The sequence below is a fragment of the Archocentrus centrarchus genome, chromosome 11 (assembly GCF_007364275.1).
Source record: "Archocentrus centrarchus isolate MPI-CPG fArcCen1 chromosome 11, fArcCen1, whole genome shotgun sequence".
NCBI lineage: Eukaryota > Metazoa > Chordata > Actinopteri > Cichliformes > Cichlidae > Archocentrus > Archocentrus centrarchus.
Window position 1 is genome coordinate 8,843,744 of NC_044356.1, and position 17,130 is coordinate 8,860,873.

General features: G+C 42.0%; 2 protein-coding genes across 9 annotated transcripts in view; both read right to left on the reverse strand.

Annotated features, from left to right (window-relative positions):
* atp9b (ATPase phospholipid transporting 9B) overlaps positions 1-6,394 on the reverse strand; it is a 46,252-nt gene extending 39,858 nt beyond the window's left edge. The window contains exons 1-4 of one of the 7 annotated variants that reach the window (XM_030740892.1): positions 6,285-6,340; positions 5,752-5,823; positions 5,083-5,121; positions 4,861-4,923 (exon numbers count right to left, since the gene is read on the reverse strand). Coding sequence is in view for 3 of the 7 variants with exons in the window: in XM_030740894.1 (XP_030596754.1) it covers positions 6,285-6,364 (80 nt within the window). In the remaining 4 variants the exon portion in view is untranslated. Of the gene's footprint in view, positions 1-4,860; positions 4,924-5,082; positions 5,122-5,751; positions 5,824-6,284 lie in introns of all 7 variants that reach the window. The other 6 variants (XM_030740891.1, XM_030740890.1, XM_030740889.1 and 3 more) reach the window with 6 other exon arrangements.
* An 818-nt stretch (positions 6,395-7,212) lies between these two features.
* sall3b (spalt-like transcription factor 3b) lies at positions 7,213-16,881 on the reverse strand. 2 transcript variants are annotated; one of them, XM_030741908.1, is made up of 4 exons: positions 15,978-16,881; positions 9,345-12,329; positions 8,906-9,249; positions 7,213-8,043 (listed from the first exon to the last, which is right to left on the reverse strand). In XM_030741908.1, the coding sequence occupies exons 1-4, from the start codon at positions 16,057-16,059 to the stop codon at positions 7,651-7,653; spliced, it is 3,804 nt and encodes a 1,267-aa protein (XP_030597768.1). In that variant the 5' UTR covers positions 16,060-16,881; the 3' UTR covers positions 7,213-7,650. The 2 variants fall into 2 exon arrangements, with proteins under 2 accessions (XP_030597768.1, XP_030597769.1); XM_030741909.1 differs by lacking the exon at positions 15,978-16,881 and adding an exon at positions 12,480-12,597 and having other exon boundaries at positions 9,345-12,290.
* Positions 16,882-17,130: the final 249 nt, after the last annotated feature.

Sequence of the window (17,130 nt, forward strand, 5' to 3'; positions counted from 1 at the left end):
ACTGTAACTAATACTACAACTCAGCCAGGCGGGAATCCATTCATGCTCACATCCTGTCACGGGTAGCTGCAGCCGTATTTCTGTACAGCAACACCGACAGTTATCCGACAGTTTGGTAAGGAAAAAAATTTGTTCCTCACAACATTACACGTGTTTTTAAGTAACTGAGTCATGACATCTGGAAAGATGCATTACTGATGAGCACAAAAAGGGGAATGTCATATAGTTTCATGAAATTAAAGAGATGTCAGAATACTGGTGACATAAGATTCCCTAAACTTAAGAACTACAACACAGGATTCATTAAATTACACAGCATTTCCTTATTTAGTGCCAAACTGGAGAAACTCTGATCTTATATACTTTTCTTACTGAAGGAGGGTAAGCTAAATAACCCTGTCTGTATAACGCAGTAAAGCTCAGCCACAAGCAATTAATTTTTAATTATCGTGCAGGAGAGTGTAACCCAGGTTATTTTTGTAGCTACGATTTACAGATGTCCACTAAACTCGCGCATGCAGGCAATAATTAAATTACTGTTTTAAAAGGAGGATTATAAGCATATGCTCGCTATTATTTAAAATGTGTGTGTGATTGTGGCTGTTTAAAACACAAAACCAATTTCTCAAAAAACCGCTCACCCAAATAACACGAGTGAGTGACCGAAGGCATTTATTACTGCAGAGGTGTTTAGATTAGTCTGATGATAAAGTCCATCTGATTAAAGAGGAGTTTGATAAAGTTCAACACCAAGAAATGACCTGGGTCTGGAGCACGGGTTCGTTTTTGTGTGCCGTAGGATGTATGAGCTTAAATAAAAACATGTGCAGCATTGTTTGTGACTTTATTACAATCAGAAAGAGTAAACTTTGTAAATGTTAGAACTTTGCTTCAGGGTTAAATTTAAGGTTTAAGTCAGAGTTATGGTTTGTGATGTCTGAAAGTGGGATTAAGCGGCTTGGGAATGTAGGTATATCACTGCATATCTTCATAAAGACAATCAAACACACACTGTGTGTATTTGTACCCCTCACCTTAAACACAGAGTGGAACATGCATCGGTCACTATAAGGGAAAAACTGGTAACTGTTCATTCAAATGACTTCACACTCGGCATTGCACTTCAGGGCCTGGCAAGGTTGTGTGTGGGTCCTAAGCAGAGCAATATCTGCATGTTGCAACTGTGTGTTGACATCCAGGCAGTGTCAAAAATACAACAACTGTTGCCAGCTACTGTTGCTTGTTGTTGGTAGTTCTTTAGCTTAGGCAGACAGAAGTGAAAATTTACAAAGAACTCTGTGCTAAAAACAACACAAACTGTCCACTGCAACCACTATTTGTGGGTTTGAAGTTCCTTTTCTTTTTTTTCGGATGATTTCAATTATCTTCCACCTTCGTGGCAAACTCTGCAGTCAGTCCATTTGCAAGCAAACTTTTGAACAAATCAGCACTCATCCTGCACACAGCGTCATCACCTTCAGACTAAGCACTACTCATTTTTTGGAGAACTGTATGCAAGCACATCTGCATTGGCTGCACCACCAAATCCATCACCCTGCATAGCTAAAGACCTAACTGTGCAAGTTTCAATCAGGCGAGATAAACGGTTGTCAATGAAACGATTTCTCAAGTTACAAATAAGATGACAGTCATGAAGTCAAATCAGCAAACACTCAGTAACCTTTCAACTGAATGAAAATATGCTGGGAGAGAAACTCCTAAAGAGGACAGAATGAAGCCAACAGAATGAAAGCAACTGTACTTCAAACAGTAGTAGCGTAAAACCAGTATATATTGTGCTTAAAGCAATCTCTGAGTCATATGATCTGAAAGGTTTCACTGCCTCTAAAATGTGTGATTTGTTTACATGCGATTTGAACTTGCTAAGAAAGAGCATTATTAGCTGCAGTGTTTCCTGCTGTGGAACACCCACACGTGATTACACAACAACTCAATCCTGTGAGAAACGTGGGCTGCTTTGTAAAAATGTTTTCTGCCTCTCCGGCGCAGCATTGACACTGTTGCCAACAGTTGCTCACAGTGTCAGTGTAAAATCATTCTCCATCAGCTTCAGGACAAATGCTTTGGAACAGTTTGAGAAAATTAGATCTCATCATCCCCCTACAGGGATCAATAAAATGCCACATTAATTTCATCGCCATCATGAGAAAGGAATTCAGTGTGGCAGAAGATTTTCCCATTAAGTCAGAGTTTAAATGTGCTTTTAGGCAAAGCAGTAGTATTTTAAAGATGGACACAACTTCCAGGTCTTAAAAGCTAAGTGGGAGTCATCGTCCTGTTCTGAATCCCTGCCACTGTGGCAACATTGCTGTTTGCACTTATGGTTGTGTGTTGGTGTGTCTGCATACATCCACCACAAGTGAAACTGGGCTCTTCATGTTGGACTTGGAGCTGATACATTTTGAAAGAAACCTGTGACTGCAGTGACCACTTTACTGATGAACTTATGGTCTCACTTGCTATTTTGAAGTCTTTTTGAACACAACTTGATATTCCTTTCACAAAATACAGCCCCCATTAGAGTCAAAAAAGATGATAAAACAGACTTTTCTTTAGAGCCTATCCTGTGACTGACATGTCAATACTGTAACAGCAAGCAGTAACCCTCAGTTTCTCAGTCAGATCAGCTGCTTGCATGAAGGCTTCAGTTTCAAAACAACAAGATGGTGATTGGGAAAACGCTCAGCTTGAGTTTTCACAACAGGACCTTGCTACCACCATCTTTTATATACAGTCTATGAGCAGTACACTGATTACAAATCAACTGGGTTTTGATGTGGTGTTTTTGAAAACTATAACCTCCTAATACTCATCAAACCATGCAGTGACCGTCCCCCAAAATTTGACAAGGACTTTCTAGGTGAATTTTCTGATTTTTTATCAGGAATAATGACTGAGTATGATCATGTGCTTATACTTGGAGATTTTAATATTCATGTATGTTGTCCTGCGAAACCGATGGCGAAAGACTTTCTTACTCTTATCGACTCTTAATTTGGTGCAGCGGGTGACTGGCCCCACACATGAACATGGTCATAAATTGGATCTTATTCTCTCTTATGGCTTGCCTGTGACTGATCTAGAAATAGGTGATAATATTATCTCTGATCATATGCCTGTTCTGTTAAATGTTGTTCTATCTGCTGCCACAGTTAAATCTCTCCTTCCCGCTGGTTGGTGTCGAGTTTTTAACCCTTCTACTCTTGCACAGTTTTCTGCTACCTTTGAGCAGCTTAACGTTCCCTCTGACTTAGATACAGAGCAACTAAGTTTCTGGTTGGACGGATCTTGTAAGTGTATTTTGGATACTGTAGCTCCTAAGAAAATCATGCAGCCCAAAGTAAAAACTGATCCGTGGTTTAATGACAAACCGCCAGACGGGAATACCGTAAAGCTGAACGTAAATGGAAGGAGGACAATTTGCAAGTTTCCTTCCAGATTCTCAAAAACTGTTGGCGACACTATCAGAACACCGTGAAGGATGAAAAAAGGGAATATCCATCCAAGATTATTGTGTCCCATCGTGATAATTCACGTATGTTGTTTAAAATGATTGTGTTCTTAATGCCCCGCAGCCTCTTTGTGTAGAGCCATGTCTAAAAACGTGATGATTTTCTGCACTTTTTTAAAGATAGGGTAGCTGCTGCAAGAGCCCTTATTTTACCACCTAGTTATGATCCTTCCTGTATGGCTCCTTATCCAGCCGTGATTGAAAAATTTGAAACAGTGAATCTGACTTTTTTAAAGGATGTAGTCGAACATATCAAGCCATCAGGTTCTCCTCGTGACCCTGGTCCCCCTCAGTTTCTTAATGAGGCATTTTCCAGCATAGGACAGATTATTCTTGCCATTGTAAACAACAGCCTGCTGTCAGGTACAGTTCCTGCGAGTTTTAAGCAAGCTGTGGTGCAACCTCTACTTAAGAAACCCGGCCTTGATCAAACAGTTTTAGCTAATTTTAGACCTATTTCTAAGTTGCCTTTTATCTCCAAAGTTTGAGAGAAAGTTGTTTCCACTCAGGTTATGTCCTATTTAGATAAACATAACATTACGGAAGTTTTTCAGTCAGGTTTTAAGGCCCTGCACAGTACGGAGTCTGCGTTAGTGAGAGTTTTTAATGATTTTTTAGGGCAAATGATGCCGGGGAGCATGTTGTTCTTGTTCTCCTCGACCTAACTGCAGCATTCGACACGGTGGACCACAGTATTCTATTAGCTCGTTTACAGACCCAGTTTGGCTTCAGTGGCACCGTATTAAAATGGTTTAGGTCTTATCTGGCAGACAGAACCATGTCTGTAAGGTTAGCCAATTTTGAATCTTCATCTGCTCCCCTACTTTATGGGGTCCCTCAAGGCTCAATCTTCAGTCCCCTGCTTTTCTCACTTTACTTGCTCCCATTGGGCTCTATACTTAGAAAACATGGGATCTCCTTTCACTATTATGCAGACGATAGCCAGATATACATGCCTTTAAAAAAGGTACACACTCGATTAAGCCGCTATTGCTGTGTCTTGAAGACATTAAGACATGGTTGGCCTGAAATTTCCTAAATTTTAATGATAAGAAGACTGAGGTAATGGTGTTTTGTCCCAGTGGCTGCTACGCAACATCTTCCATTGACCTGGGCCCTTGGAATCTTATTTAAGGCAGACCGTCTCAAACTTAGGTGTGAAAATTGATAGTGATCTTAAAATGGATTTCCAGGTCAGGGCAGTGGTTAAGTCCTGTTTTTACCATCTTAGGCAGTTGGCAAAGATTAAACCGATCCTTTCAAAACCACATTTTGAAACAGTGATCCATGCCTTTACATCTCAGCTTGACTACTGTAATGCTCTTTACCTTGGAATTAGTCAATCCTCCCTTAAGCGCCTTCAGCTCGTCCAGAATGCTGCTGCGCGGCTTCTGATGGGGGCCAGAAGGAGAGAACATATCACTCCTATTCTGGCTTCACTACACTGGTTACCAGTGCATTTTAGAGTTCATTTTAAGATTCTCTTATTTGTTTTTAAATGTTTACATGGTCTTGCCCCATCTCATCTCTGTGAGCTATTAAACCCATACCTTCCAGCTCGTTGCCTCAGGTCAGCTGATCACCTGCTCCTAGAGGTACCAAGGTCGAAGTTGAAGCTCAGGGGTGACAGAGCTTTTAGTGTTGCTGCTCCTAAACTATGGAACAACTTGCCGTTGCATATTAGGAGCGCTCCTTTATTGTCGACTTTTAAAACTGCTCTTAAGACACATTTTTATTCCCTGGCTTTTAATACATGCTGAGACTCATTTTATTTGTTTTATTGTGTTGGTTTCTTATTGTCGTTGTTGTCATTGTTATGTGTATTGGCTCATTTTACTTGTATCTGTACAGCACTTTGTTGCAATTGCTGTTGTTTTAAAGTGCTTTATAAATAAAGTAGTAGTAGTGACTCCTTATGCACTATGGATGGAGGCATTATTTTCCTAAAGGAGATCCCTAGATGTGTTTCACCATAGGAGGCAGAAAATTTTAACTCTCCTCTCCAAGGAGCTAAGTGAATGTAAAACATACCAGGATAAATTATCCCCAACTCATAACACAGCCACAAGAATCCCACACTTGGGTCAAGACTTCATGTTTTCCTTTAACTAGACACGTGTCTATAAGTAAACATGATCCAAAGCATTTGCTGTGGACACATGCTGCTTAAAACAACTAAGAACTACTGCTCCTACTACTGCTCCTGGACTTTAAAGTACCTTGTTATGCACCTACTTCGCTTCCTGTCCATTCCTCACCCTGAGGACTGTGTTAGTTCATCGTCTTCCAGTCTGAAAGATGAACAAGATGGTGAATCATGGCTACAGACAGTAACTACCTTCATATATCATGTGACGAAGTAGGGTAACACAGGCTATCATGTGACTTTAAATTAAAAGCTTGAGGGGACTGAGCAGCAGTGGACAGCAGATATCTATCGCTAACATATGCTACTGACCTCTGACAGGCTGTTGGATAGGACTTGTAAGAAAGCAGAGCAATTACCGCACGGGGTTTTTAGCTTTACTGCTGGTGGTGTGATCAAACCCAGCAGCTGTCAAAGGTGAAAATGCTAATGAGCTGTCAGCAGCACTGCTAGCAAAACAAGCTAACAACCACGACCACCGAACACAGACCAGAACCCGGGAGCAAAAGCGAAGCAGCCACACGTAAACCTTTCAGACAAACTCCCGGTCCTTCAGTACGAGACCGAAAAAAGGAAAAACCGCCCGGCTACGTAGCCCTTCCGTACCTTGAAAGCCTGGCTGAGTTGTAATACGGGATTCTCTTCGAGTTCTTCCGCACCGGATTTAACGGGATGCTGTCAGCCATCTTGGCTGGGCAGTACCTGCGCGACGTCACGCAAAACGTTGGGGGATTGATGTAGCATTCACGTGCTATTTAGAAATGTCGGAGCTATGACTATCACAACCGAAAAAAACAGGCTTTATTGAAGATTAGAGAGCACTGAATGAGGGTTTTTCATATCTCGCACAACACTGGGTTTGATCAACGAGCGTGTAAAAATCAGACAAATGAACAAAGTGGGTTTCGTCTTACTAAAAGTTGAACGTTTATGCATTTTCCAGATGTACCCGAAAGCAGCACGCAGATGAGCTCAGTTAAGGTCACTGTGTAGTCAAGTAATAAATAATTCATGCTAAAAATAAGACTATGGAGGATGGTACTGAGCCTAAAATAGGTGGTATATGGTGATGGGCACCATATCACTCATTTTAAAGTCATTCGAGAAAATAACAAGTGTTCTAATTTAATTTGTCAAAAAAAAAGCCCCACCACCAAACTGAGTCACAAAGTGATGCTGATGCTGACTATTGTCTTACCTTTGTGCTATTTTATTTTTGATATTACAGATAATGTAACTTGCCGACTTTTTAACTGATTGGGTAACCTAGTAAGCTTAATCTTCTCAATATTATTAATGTCATTGTCTATGATAGTTTAATTGAGAACTTCATGCATAGCCTTGCAGGTCTACTAAGATGATAAAATATAAATAAACTATAGAAGCAAAAAAAAAAAAAAAATTATAGAGATGAAGGATGAAACTAGGTGAAAGCACTTATTCCCCGGCTGTAATTTCTAAGACTCAATATGTGAAATTAAACAAGCGTATAAAGTGTGTCATGTAGGTATCTGGTTCTGTTTTTTATTCGGTCCAGCTGTTCTGTAAGAATGACAGTTTCTCACCATAACATTGACAACGGATGTTTGCAGTTGATAGTTGTGCATGTTTGTGAGTATATTTTGTGTGTTGCACTCGCTGTAGCAGCTGTCCGGAGGAGAAAGCAGACTCTTTGCATTATTGATTATCGAACATATGTTCCTTTCTTCAGAGCAACCATACATCTAAGGAATTGTCAATTACAGCACGAGTTGAACAACTTCTTTACTGTGTAGAAAAAAAAACAAATCACAAATGACTGCAAAGTAAAATAGCAGAATGTGAATACCCTACAACCCTCTGTCAAGCCTTAAAAAGTTATTTTTCAAGTCTATATATAATACATAAGGACAAACAAGATGTTTTACAAATATTTTAATGTCCATAATAACTTGCATAATAATTTCATCAACATTTGCTTTTTGTTTTTTTTTCAATTGATTCCAATTTCTTTACTGTCATCAATCAGCAAAGAAAAATGTCTGTTATTTCCCAGGTCGATGCCTGTCTTGGTTAAACCGGTAATCGGACCTCCTGCGGTGCTCACTCTGTCCATGCTTGCCGTGAGAGGGTGAAGCTGAGGGATGCCTCTGTTCTGGATCACCGAGATCTCGTTGTTCTTCATGGCCAGGCTGTTGGTGATAGCTGTCGCGTAACGGTTCCAAAATCCAGGGTCTACATTCATGGCTCGAGCTGCCAGGTCCTTCTGAAACATCTCTCCAAACTTCACAGCCTCTCCACCCAGCAGGGCCATGGGGTTCTCCACCGACAGCCGCCGGCCTCTCCTGGCTGGCGCATTGTTCCACATGTGAGTTCCCATATGAACCTGAAAATGGCATTTAAGAGACAAAGATAGTTATGAAGCCACCTATGAGACAGTTGGCATTAATAAACATTCATGTTCTGTTTGATTTTCTGATGCTTCAGAAAGATTTTTTTGTTATATTTCATTATTTTTAGGCTCTGATAATACCAGCGTTTAAGGCGCAAGGTTTATTATTTAGTCCAGAAATAATTTGTTGATTAATGAATTAGTCAGAAAAGTTTTTGATTATTAAATATGATCAAATATCTATTTTTACAGCTTCTCAAATGTGATAGCTTTAATTTATCAATATTTTGTTTTTGGACTGTTGGCTTGATAAAACAAGGACCATGAAGGTGCCACCCTGGGTTTTGGGGAATTCTAATGGAAAATTATATTAATATTTCTTCACATTTTATAAATAAAAGTAATAATCAGTTATGATTTTTAAGATTCAAGCAGTCAGTCACAGAGTTTGCCACTGAAGTGTTTAAGTGTTGTTGCACTAAATCATGAACAAGGTCTTAATCCTGCAGAAGCCTGTATGGCTAAGCAGACTTTTATTGTGAAAGGTGCATGTTTCATAGTTATATTTCCTAATTCGTGGTTCTTTAAGTGTTAATGGATTCTTATAAGCAAAGGTAAATATGCACACTTTTTTTCTGGAAGTCACATGTGAACACTTTGTTTCTCTAAAACTGAAACCTGGTTCTTGCTACAGGATGCCAGCCTTGCAGGAAGTGTTGCCTTATCCGCTATTCAACACAACAGAATGAGTCCCAGCTCACCAACTGCAGGACTCTCTTTCATCATAAAATAATATCTAATATTTCACAAAGGTAGATCCTGACACAACACGACAGAACAGGTGATCTTTATCTACCTTCAGATTGCCTTTTGTGGTGAAAGCTCTGCCACAGATCGAGCAGACAAACGGTTTCTCTCCGGTGTGCGTCCGCTCGTGGATCTGAAGGGCGCTGGCTGATGAGAAGTTCTTCCCGCAGACGTTGCAGTTGTGCTGCTTCGGGGTCCGGCGAGGAGGCGCAGGGCCGAGCAGGGAGGTCATACCTGGGCTGCCGACTGACGGATAAGCTGGGGCGATGTGGACGCTGAACGGAGGGTGCTGCCCTTCCATCGGGGTGCTCGGTTGACTGTGACCGTTCACCTCGGCTTTTATCACGCCTGATGGAGTGCTGGTAATCAGGCTGGGAATACTTTGAGCCACAGCTGAAAAAAAAAGCAGACAGCATAAAGTTATCTTCATGGCACCAAACTTTTCTTTAGGTTATTTTAATCAACGCTTACACGACTTTTAGCTTTACCTCTCTCCCTGCTCAGCTGGAATGACATACTATAAGGCATCTCCTCTTTCACACACAGTTTGCTGGGCTGTGTTCCTCTCGGCTCTTGGGCAGGTGCTGGTGCAGAGGCGGGAGACTCAGATTGCTCTCTCTTCACTGAGGCTGCCAAAGGCTCCTGGGATTCTGGCCTGCTGTTGTCAACTGCCGGTGATTTGATCGTCATGCTTTCCGAGTTGCTTTGAAAGGGAGACGCTGATACACAAGGTGAACAGGAGGACTCGGACACATGTGGGCTGTTTTCACTGCAGTTCTCCACCCTTTTCTCTGATAACGCGCCTTCAATATTGAGCTGGCTGCTGTCTTTAAAACCATTAGTTAGGAGTTTTGGACCAAATAACTGGTTTAGGCTTACAGTAGAGTCAATCATCCTCATTTGGTTCTCCAGAGCTGCTATACTTGAGACGACTGCTAAAGACTTGGGAGGAGAATAACAGTCAGAGATTAAGGGTTTAGAAGGATTTACACCTTCCTCCATATTTTCTACTTCCTCTTCCCCTTCCTCGTTATCCTCTTCCATTGAAATATCATCAGTGAGGTCATTGCCATTGCTGCTGAGGCTGTCAAAGTTGTTCTCATTGACAGGCATATTGCTGTCCACCTCCTGCAGTCCGTCCACAGCGGCTAAGTCTGAAATCTGCCCAACCATGTGCATACGGATATGCTGCTGAAGAACAACAGCATTGGTGAACTTCTTCTGGCAAATGGGACACGAGTGTTGCACGTGAACGGGGGGATTTTCTCTGTGAACGCCGATGTGAGTCTTCAGGTTTCCTTTGGTGGTGAAAGCCCTGCCGCACACTTTGCATTTAAAGGGTCTCTCGCCTGTGTGGATGCGATAGTGCATCTTCAGCGCACTCTGACAGCTGAGGACGCGGTGACAGAGGACACACTGGTTGGGATCTGTAATCTTTTTGTCAATATTTTCCACCAGCTGCTGAAGCTTTGAGGTCTCTGATGTTTGCATAGAATCCAGGAGGCCACACGATGAGAGCTTTGTTTCTTCTGAGTTTAATGAGAGGGAAGGAGAGTGGGAGACAGGAGATGCCGAGGAAATGGGTTCAGGTGTGGTGGCCACAGGTGGGATGGTGGTGCTAGTCGTTTCAGTGACAAGGCCAGGTCTCAAACTAATGGTACAGCTTTGGGGCAGGTGCACCCCCTCTGTTTTCAGTATACTGGAGGCTTCTATCTCACAGTTAGACTGTGGAGACTCTAAAACAGGAGTGAAACAAGCCTCGCTGCCTCTGTGGTTGGGTGACACAGATACACATTCACCAGGAGCTGGCTGATAAGAAGATTTAACAGATGGTGTTACACTTACAGGGTCATTTGAGCCTCCGATACTAGCAATAGTAGAGGAAAGCGGAAGTCCCAGAGTCGCTGGCAGAGTTGCTACAACCGGCTTGCTATCCAGCCACGAGGAGACGGGTTTTTCTGGAGGGACAGACATTCCATAGGGAATCCCAGAACTTGTTGGCACATTGTCTAGATATTCTGGCACTGGGAAGGGGTTCATTTGAATGTGAGGATACTTCTCTTTGTGCCGCTGAAAGTGCACCTTTAAGTTCCCCTTTGTGGAAAAGCGATTGCCGCAGATGTTGCATTTGAAGGGCCGCTCTCCTGTATGTGAGCGCAGGTGGATCTGCAGAGCGCTGTCGCTGCCAAACACTTTGGCACAGAACCTACATTTATGCTTGAAGAAGGGTTCCTCTGGGCTGGGCTTGGTTTCGAACAAGGGCACATTAGGCAGTTTCCCTTTCCTGTGTTTCATCAGGGCTGCAAGAGGGTCAAGTGCATTAGCTGTGGCGGCAATGCTAGCCAGGGGATTGGGGAAAATGACACTGCTGGGGGGGCTCTGAGGTAGAAATGGCAGGCTAGAAGAAGAGCTGAGTAGACTGCCCTGTGCCAGTGTGAGTGGGCTGGAGGAGCTCAGTGTCTGAGTGCTGCTAACACTGCTGGTGTGTGAGCCTGTGTAAGGAGGCAGCAATGTGGAGACGCTGCTGTTGCAGCTGGAGAGAGATGGGGTTGAGTTTTCTGAGGAGGATGAGGTACATGTAACATCCTTAAATGCGGGCTGTCCACATATAGTTTGTGAGGGCAGACTTTGCGACTTTTCAAGCACAGAAGACAAAGAAACAGCCGCCTGTCCATTAATGGCGGAGGGAGTTGTTCCTGACAGTGGCAGGACGGGAGGAGGGATGATGCCTTGGGAAGGGAAAGGGTTAGGTGCCAAAGACAAGGACCTGGACACTGGGTTTAATGCTGCTTGTGTTGGTTGTCTGTTCATGACAGCTACCTGGCTACAGATCTGCTCAATGAGCTGCAGCTGGTGGACCTGTTGTTGCTGCAGAGCTAGCAGGTGTTCCAGGATCACTGGGATGGCTGCTGAAGCTGCCTTCCCTCCAGGACCATTGCTATTGATGCCCTGGGAGAACTGGGCAACAGCCACCCTGGTGCTGTGAAGAATCTCAAGTGTCACGTTGGTACTTGGCATGGTGTAGCTGCCAGCTGCGGACATCTGGGAAGAAGTAGACTCGACTGAATCTGGAGGATTAGGGCTAGGGGTTGTAGTGTATTTGTCCTGTGGGCAGTTCTCAAGCTCCATCACTTCATCCTGCTCCCTCACTTCCTCCAAATTATCCAGACTGTCAGTGTCATTCACCAGCATGTCTCCCAGCTCAAAGCCAGCATCCGTGGACTCTGCCGCGGACGAGTCGCTGGACGCTACACTGGGAACTGGAGATGGCTGGGCAGGAGATTCCTCTGGCGCAGGCATCCCGTCACTGTCCTTCACTATCAGCACCAAGGGATCCTCAGTGCAGACTTTGTGGTGCTCTAACAGTTCAGTCCAAGTGAAGAACTGAGCACAGCATTTGTCACAGATGTGTGTTTCCTCACTGCTATGGCCATCTCCATTAGTCTCCTCCCTCTCCGTGCCATCCAAAATCCCTGATAAGGAAAAAACAAGAGTAAGAATCAGAAACTGATCATTTTCCCTCTGTCACATTTAAATTCATGTCCTTTCCTTTACTCACTCACACACACACGCGCACACACGCGCACACACACACACACACACACACACAGCAGTGAGTCCATCTTTCCCGTCTTGTGTTGTGTGGACAACCATTGTTTAACTCCACTGAACGTTGAAATCCACAAGACACCCTGCAGCGTCCAAAGATAACAAACATGTCAGGCTGAAACAGGCGGGTCTGTCGAGGAATTATCCAAAACAAATTTAGATTCCACTGCATATATGTTGTACACAGCACGCACGCCTTAAATTTGTATGCATGCACAAAGATGGAAAAACACTTCTGAAGCCACACAAGGAAACATTTTGGTATTATAATCGCAAGTAAGAAAAATTGCATTTTAAAACCAAAACCATTCTCAGGTACTTCAAAGTTTGTGATCATTTTTAATGAGTTTAAAATACCGAATTCTACAGTCCTCATAAAAAAAAAATAGCAGGCATAGGTTTTCAACTCGCACTTCCTGTTTTCATTTGAAAAGAAATAAATGATGTAAATTAAATATTTGTGACTTTGTCCATAATATATACTAATTTTCTGAGCATTTATATAATTCAGGGTGTGTAATAAAACATTGTTGTAACCTTTCATAATCCAAACAGTCTGAAATATGTTACACTCTGATTATTATTCAAATATTGTGTTTGCTCTCAGGGTCTAATGAATTTAATTGTCCTCTCCCATTTCTAGAGTAACACAGCTGTGCATGTGCATCAGCAACATTTATCTTTTACTGCATTCCATGTAGCTAAATACTGATTTTTTTACATGCAGTCAAGCATGTAAAAATAAATGTGCAGGAAAGCATTAAAATACCAAAAAAAAAATCTCCGGATGTGCACAGGATGTAAGGGTGCACCCTGCTGCCCTCGCTTCTAATCTGCAAAACTTTTGCGTACGTATTTCTCACATTTTAGCACAACTCTTCTCCTTTAATTTTGAAATCTTCTTTTCATTTTGCCCCGTTTAAGTAGCTGATATGTGACATTCCTTATGACAGGATTTCACACTTTATGATCACTGTTGCATCTGTTCACGTTTTGCCCCATTAGGAAACAGACAGTAATGCCAGATGGGAAGTTTTGGGGAAACCAGTACTGAATTATTGTTACATATACCCAGGCTTTCCTACACTGCTTTAAGGATAACAGTTTAAAAAGCATTCAGTGAAGAAAGATGAATATTTTCAGAGAGATTTTTAACTGGATATTTTTTCCATCCTTATAAGTGTCTGATGTCAAAGACGCGGTCAAACATCAACTTTCTTCTTAAACACAAAAATGTGGATTTCAGATCATTTTAGCTTGAAACATGTGTGTCTGCGTGGCCCCGTATGTGCACATATTTTGTGTATGCGTGCACATGCGTGTGTGTTTGTGTTTCCAACTTAAATCAATAAACTCCAATTATCACATTTCACCACCTAAAAGAATTACTCCCAGTGTGCTCGAGCTAAACGCAGCCCGAGACGTCGGTTTTATTTACAATCATACGAACACACTGAACAAATCCTCGTGCAAACACACAGAACAATGTCTGTGCTGAGGAGGAAATTAGTTAACTAACACGTCATGGACTGTAGCTTCAAATGCTGCACATCTGAGATTTTTAAAAAATGGATTTTAAGAACTTTTCCCAGTTTAGAGAGTGTGTAACCAGAGTAGAGTAGTAAAATCTATTTGAAAGTCAAACCTGTCAAGGGTAAATAATCAGAGTCCCTGCCTCACAGAGTGGGTGGTCTGAAGATCACCGGGGCGATTCAGCAAACACAGGAGTGAAAACACTTCCACGGTTTTAGGACAGGATTTTGTCTGCTCTCTGTAAGATTTACTTCCAATGAAAACAAAGAAAAGATCAGATTTGATTTAAACCTCTAAATATATTTCCAAATGTAACAACACGTGATGGGAATTTATTTTAAAATGTCACCCTCACTCAGTCCATAATGTCGGGAACAGTAAACAGATTTATGTCTGTTTCTTGTGTGGTTTGGCGGCGAGAGGCGAGAAAAAAATCACGAAGCTGCAGCTGAAAAGCAAACAGACTCGCAGCCCGGCGTTAATGCTTCTGTGACTCTCTGCGCGACCTCTGGGCCACAGAGGTCAATGGTTCAGATGTACTAATTGTATTGTGATCCAGACATGCACCACTTGCCCCTCTCAGGGTGAGGCTGCCAAAGGTTAAGTCAGCAGGCTCAATCAAAGCCCATCTCAGAGTGGCGGAGCCCCCTGCTTGGCTGGAGGGCTGTGGGAGGGCCCGAGCCAGGAGGGCCTCTTCCACAGCCGGCACCTTTTCACAGCCACGCATGAAAACAAAGTCACATAAAACCAAATGAAAAAAAATATGCAACAAGAAGTGTGATGATGATTAAAAAAAAAAAAATGAATCCATGAGTGAATCTGATTTGTCCATTTGCAGGCCTTTTCTTTATGAGGATGCTGCAATAAAAATAAAAAAAAACAAGAAATCTATATTAATGTAATTAAAACCAAGTAAAATGACTGATTTTACATTAGAATTATTTGGGTTAATTTATATTTACAAGCCTGGTGGGATGTAAAAATATTCTATGTGATTCTGCACCAAATTCAGAGCCTAAAAATTTATTTTAAAATTCTGCCAGATTTGAATAAACATGTTAGTTTCATCCAGCAGTTTAAAGGTTTAATTACACTTAAAATATTAACGTTGATATGATTCAATGCTCAGCTTCTTTATTGATTGAAAGGTTGAATCAGGTTTTAGTGGACACACAAGGAGAAAAGTAAATCATGAGATTGACAGTTTACAGAATAAAACTTCTGCTGAACACAGAACGGTTTAATGATCTGAATCTCTTTACAAATAATATGAATTGTGCTGGTAATCATTAATCTTTATTTTACTTATTGGACTCCCCAAATGTTAGAATTAAAACTTATGGGTCTTGACTGAATACAAACATCCTACTTTGTTCAGAAGCCATTTCCTGATTCGTGATATAAATGTTTCCCATTAGAAGTTTAATATCAGAGGCAGAGGGGCCTTTGCCTCAAAAATAAAAAACAAAATAAAATAAATCATCTGTAGAAATATAACCTGAAATAAAACATCAGCTTTTCGCTGTTTCCGTTCGGTTTTATTTAGGTCTTGATTCTTCAATATTTAAAAATTAATGACATTTTTTTTGGTTCATATATAAAAAAAAAAAAAAGTGAAATCGTTTTGGCCTACAGTTTGTAAAGTGCCAGCTGTTAATTTTTAACCTGCACTCTTCAAAAACCCCTCACTAAAACTAATTACAATAAACTTCAAATCATGAACCTGTTTATAATTTTTACTTTAACAAAGTTTCACTTATAAGAGTGTGATAACTAAAAAATGCTAAAATAACGGATACATTTGCGCAGAAAATTGTAAGTAAAATGGTGTAAATTATTTTTCTTCCATTTTGTTTCCAAATTGCCTGAAAAGTTTTTCCTAATAGGATAAATCATTGTGAATAAAACCACAGTTCTTCTTTATGCAGCAGCTTTAGTAAACCCCTGTAAAAGTAGTCCAAAGCTCCCCGGACGCCTACCGTTTTTGCAGAGCAGTCCGGTCTGTGTCGCCTCCTCATCTGACTTGAGGTGCTGCGGCTTGGCTTGCTTTCGCCGGGACATGTTGATCTGTTTGTGCGCCTCGCTGTTGCCTTTCGCCGGATCATCTACAAGCAGCGAATGGGACCCTTCGGTGAGAGCGGGTTCGGTGAAATAAGCGATCGGAGGTTGGTGTTGATGCCCGTGTGCAGATTGCGCATGTCAGTGTAATTATGATGGAGGAAGGATAACGCTTTTACGACTCTAGCTGCCCTCCGATGGGTGATTGGCTGCCGTCCAGCCAACTCACGCTAGATATGGAAATGAGGGATGGTGTTTAATAATAATTAGTTCACTTCCTGTCCGATGTGCGGCTGATTTTACGCACAACTCCGAGCAGCGCCAACATGGTTTAGTCCATCCTGAACTCCTGAGAGTGTCTTATGCGTTTTGGAACAGTCTTGGGTTTAACTCTGTGGCCAGATGCTGCATCTTTAGATGGTCCGCTTCAGTTTTAAGATGGTTTTATTTCCTTAGCTTAGCCATTCCACTTTGACCTCCTCGGGAGGTGGATGGTTCGATGTCCCAGCTGAATCTCTCACACACACACTCAAAGGCAAAAGCGTAACAGTATCAGGAGCAGCCTCAGAAAAAATTCGGTTGAACACCTAAAACTGCCTCAAGCCCAGAATCAACGCGACGGAAGAGGTAACTCCCTAACAAATCAGATTTCGTAGGATTAAATACGTGCGTAAAATCAAACTTTGTGCGTAAAAATCTCACTCGGGTCGCACGTAGATCCGATCTTAAACTGGTGACTGTCGGAAGTGAGACTCCCTGGTTTATCCGAGCTACCGGCGCTCTCCTTGTTGCCTCCGCCTCCGGTCCATCATTAGATGCCCTTCAGCCGCCTGCGATAGGCTACTGCCAGGATACCACAGGAGGTGTTGGAGCCCTTGCTTCATTTGTTACGACCTCCCACAATTTGGCGCCATAATAGACTGAAAAATGTGTCGGAGAAGAAATCCTCCCTCGAGTGAGCATCAGGGAAGTGTGTAAGATAAACCCAGCTGAGCTCGGTTTGGAAACAGAACTAGGCTGACTGCACCTTTTTTTTTTTTTCAGCTTGTATTTATGTTTTACTGGTTGCTTGGC

What these genes read in the sequence shown, in the direction of transcription:
- sall3b (XM_030741908.1), bottom strand. Translation starts at nt 16,059, where the DNA reads ATGTCCCGGCGAAAGCAAGCCAAGCCGCAGCACCTCAAGTCAGATGAG. An exon ending in CGGACTGCTCTGCAAAAACG is followed by an intron (nt 12,330 to 15,977) that starts GTAGGCGTCCGG and finishes TTTCCTTATCAG; the next exon opens with GGATTTTGGATGGCACGGAG. An exon ending in CCAGCTGAGCAGGGAGAGAG is followed by an intron (nt 9,250 to 9,344) that starts GTAAAGCTAAAA and finishes TTTTTTTTTCAG; the next exon opens with CTGTGGCTCAAAGTATTCCC.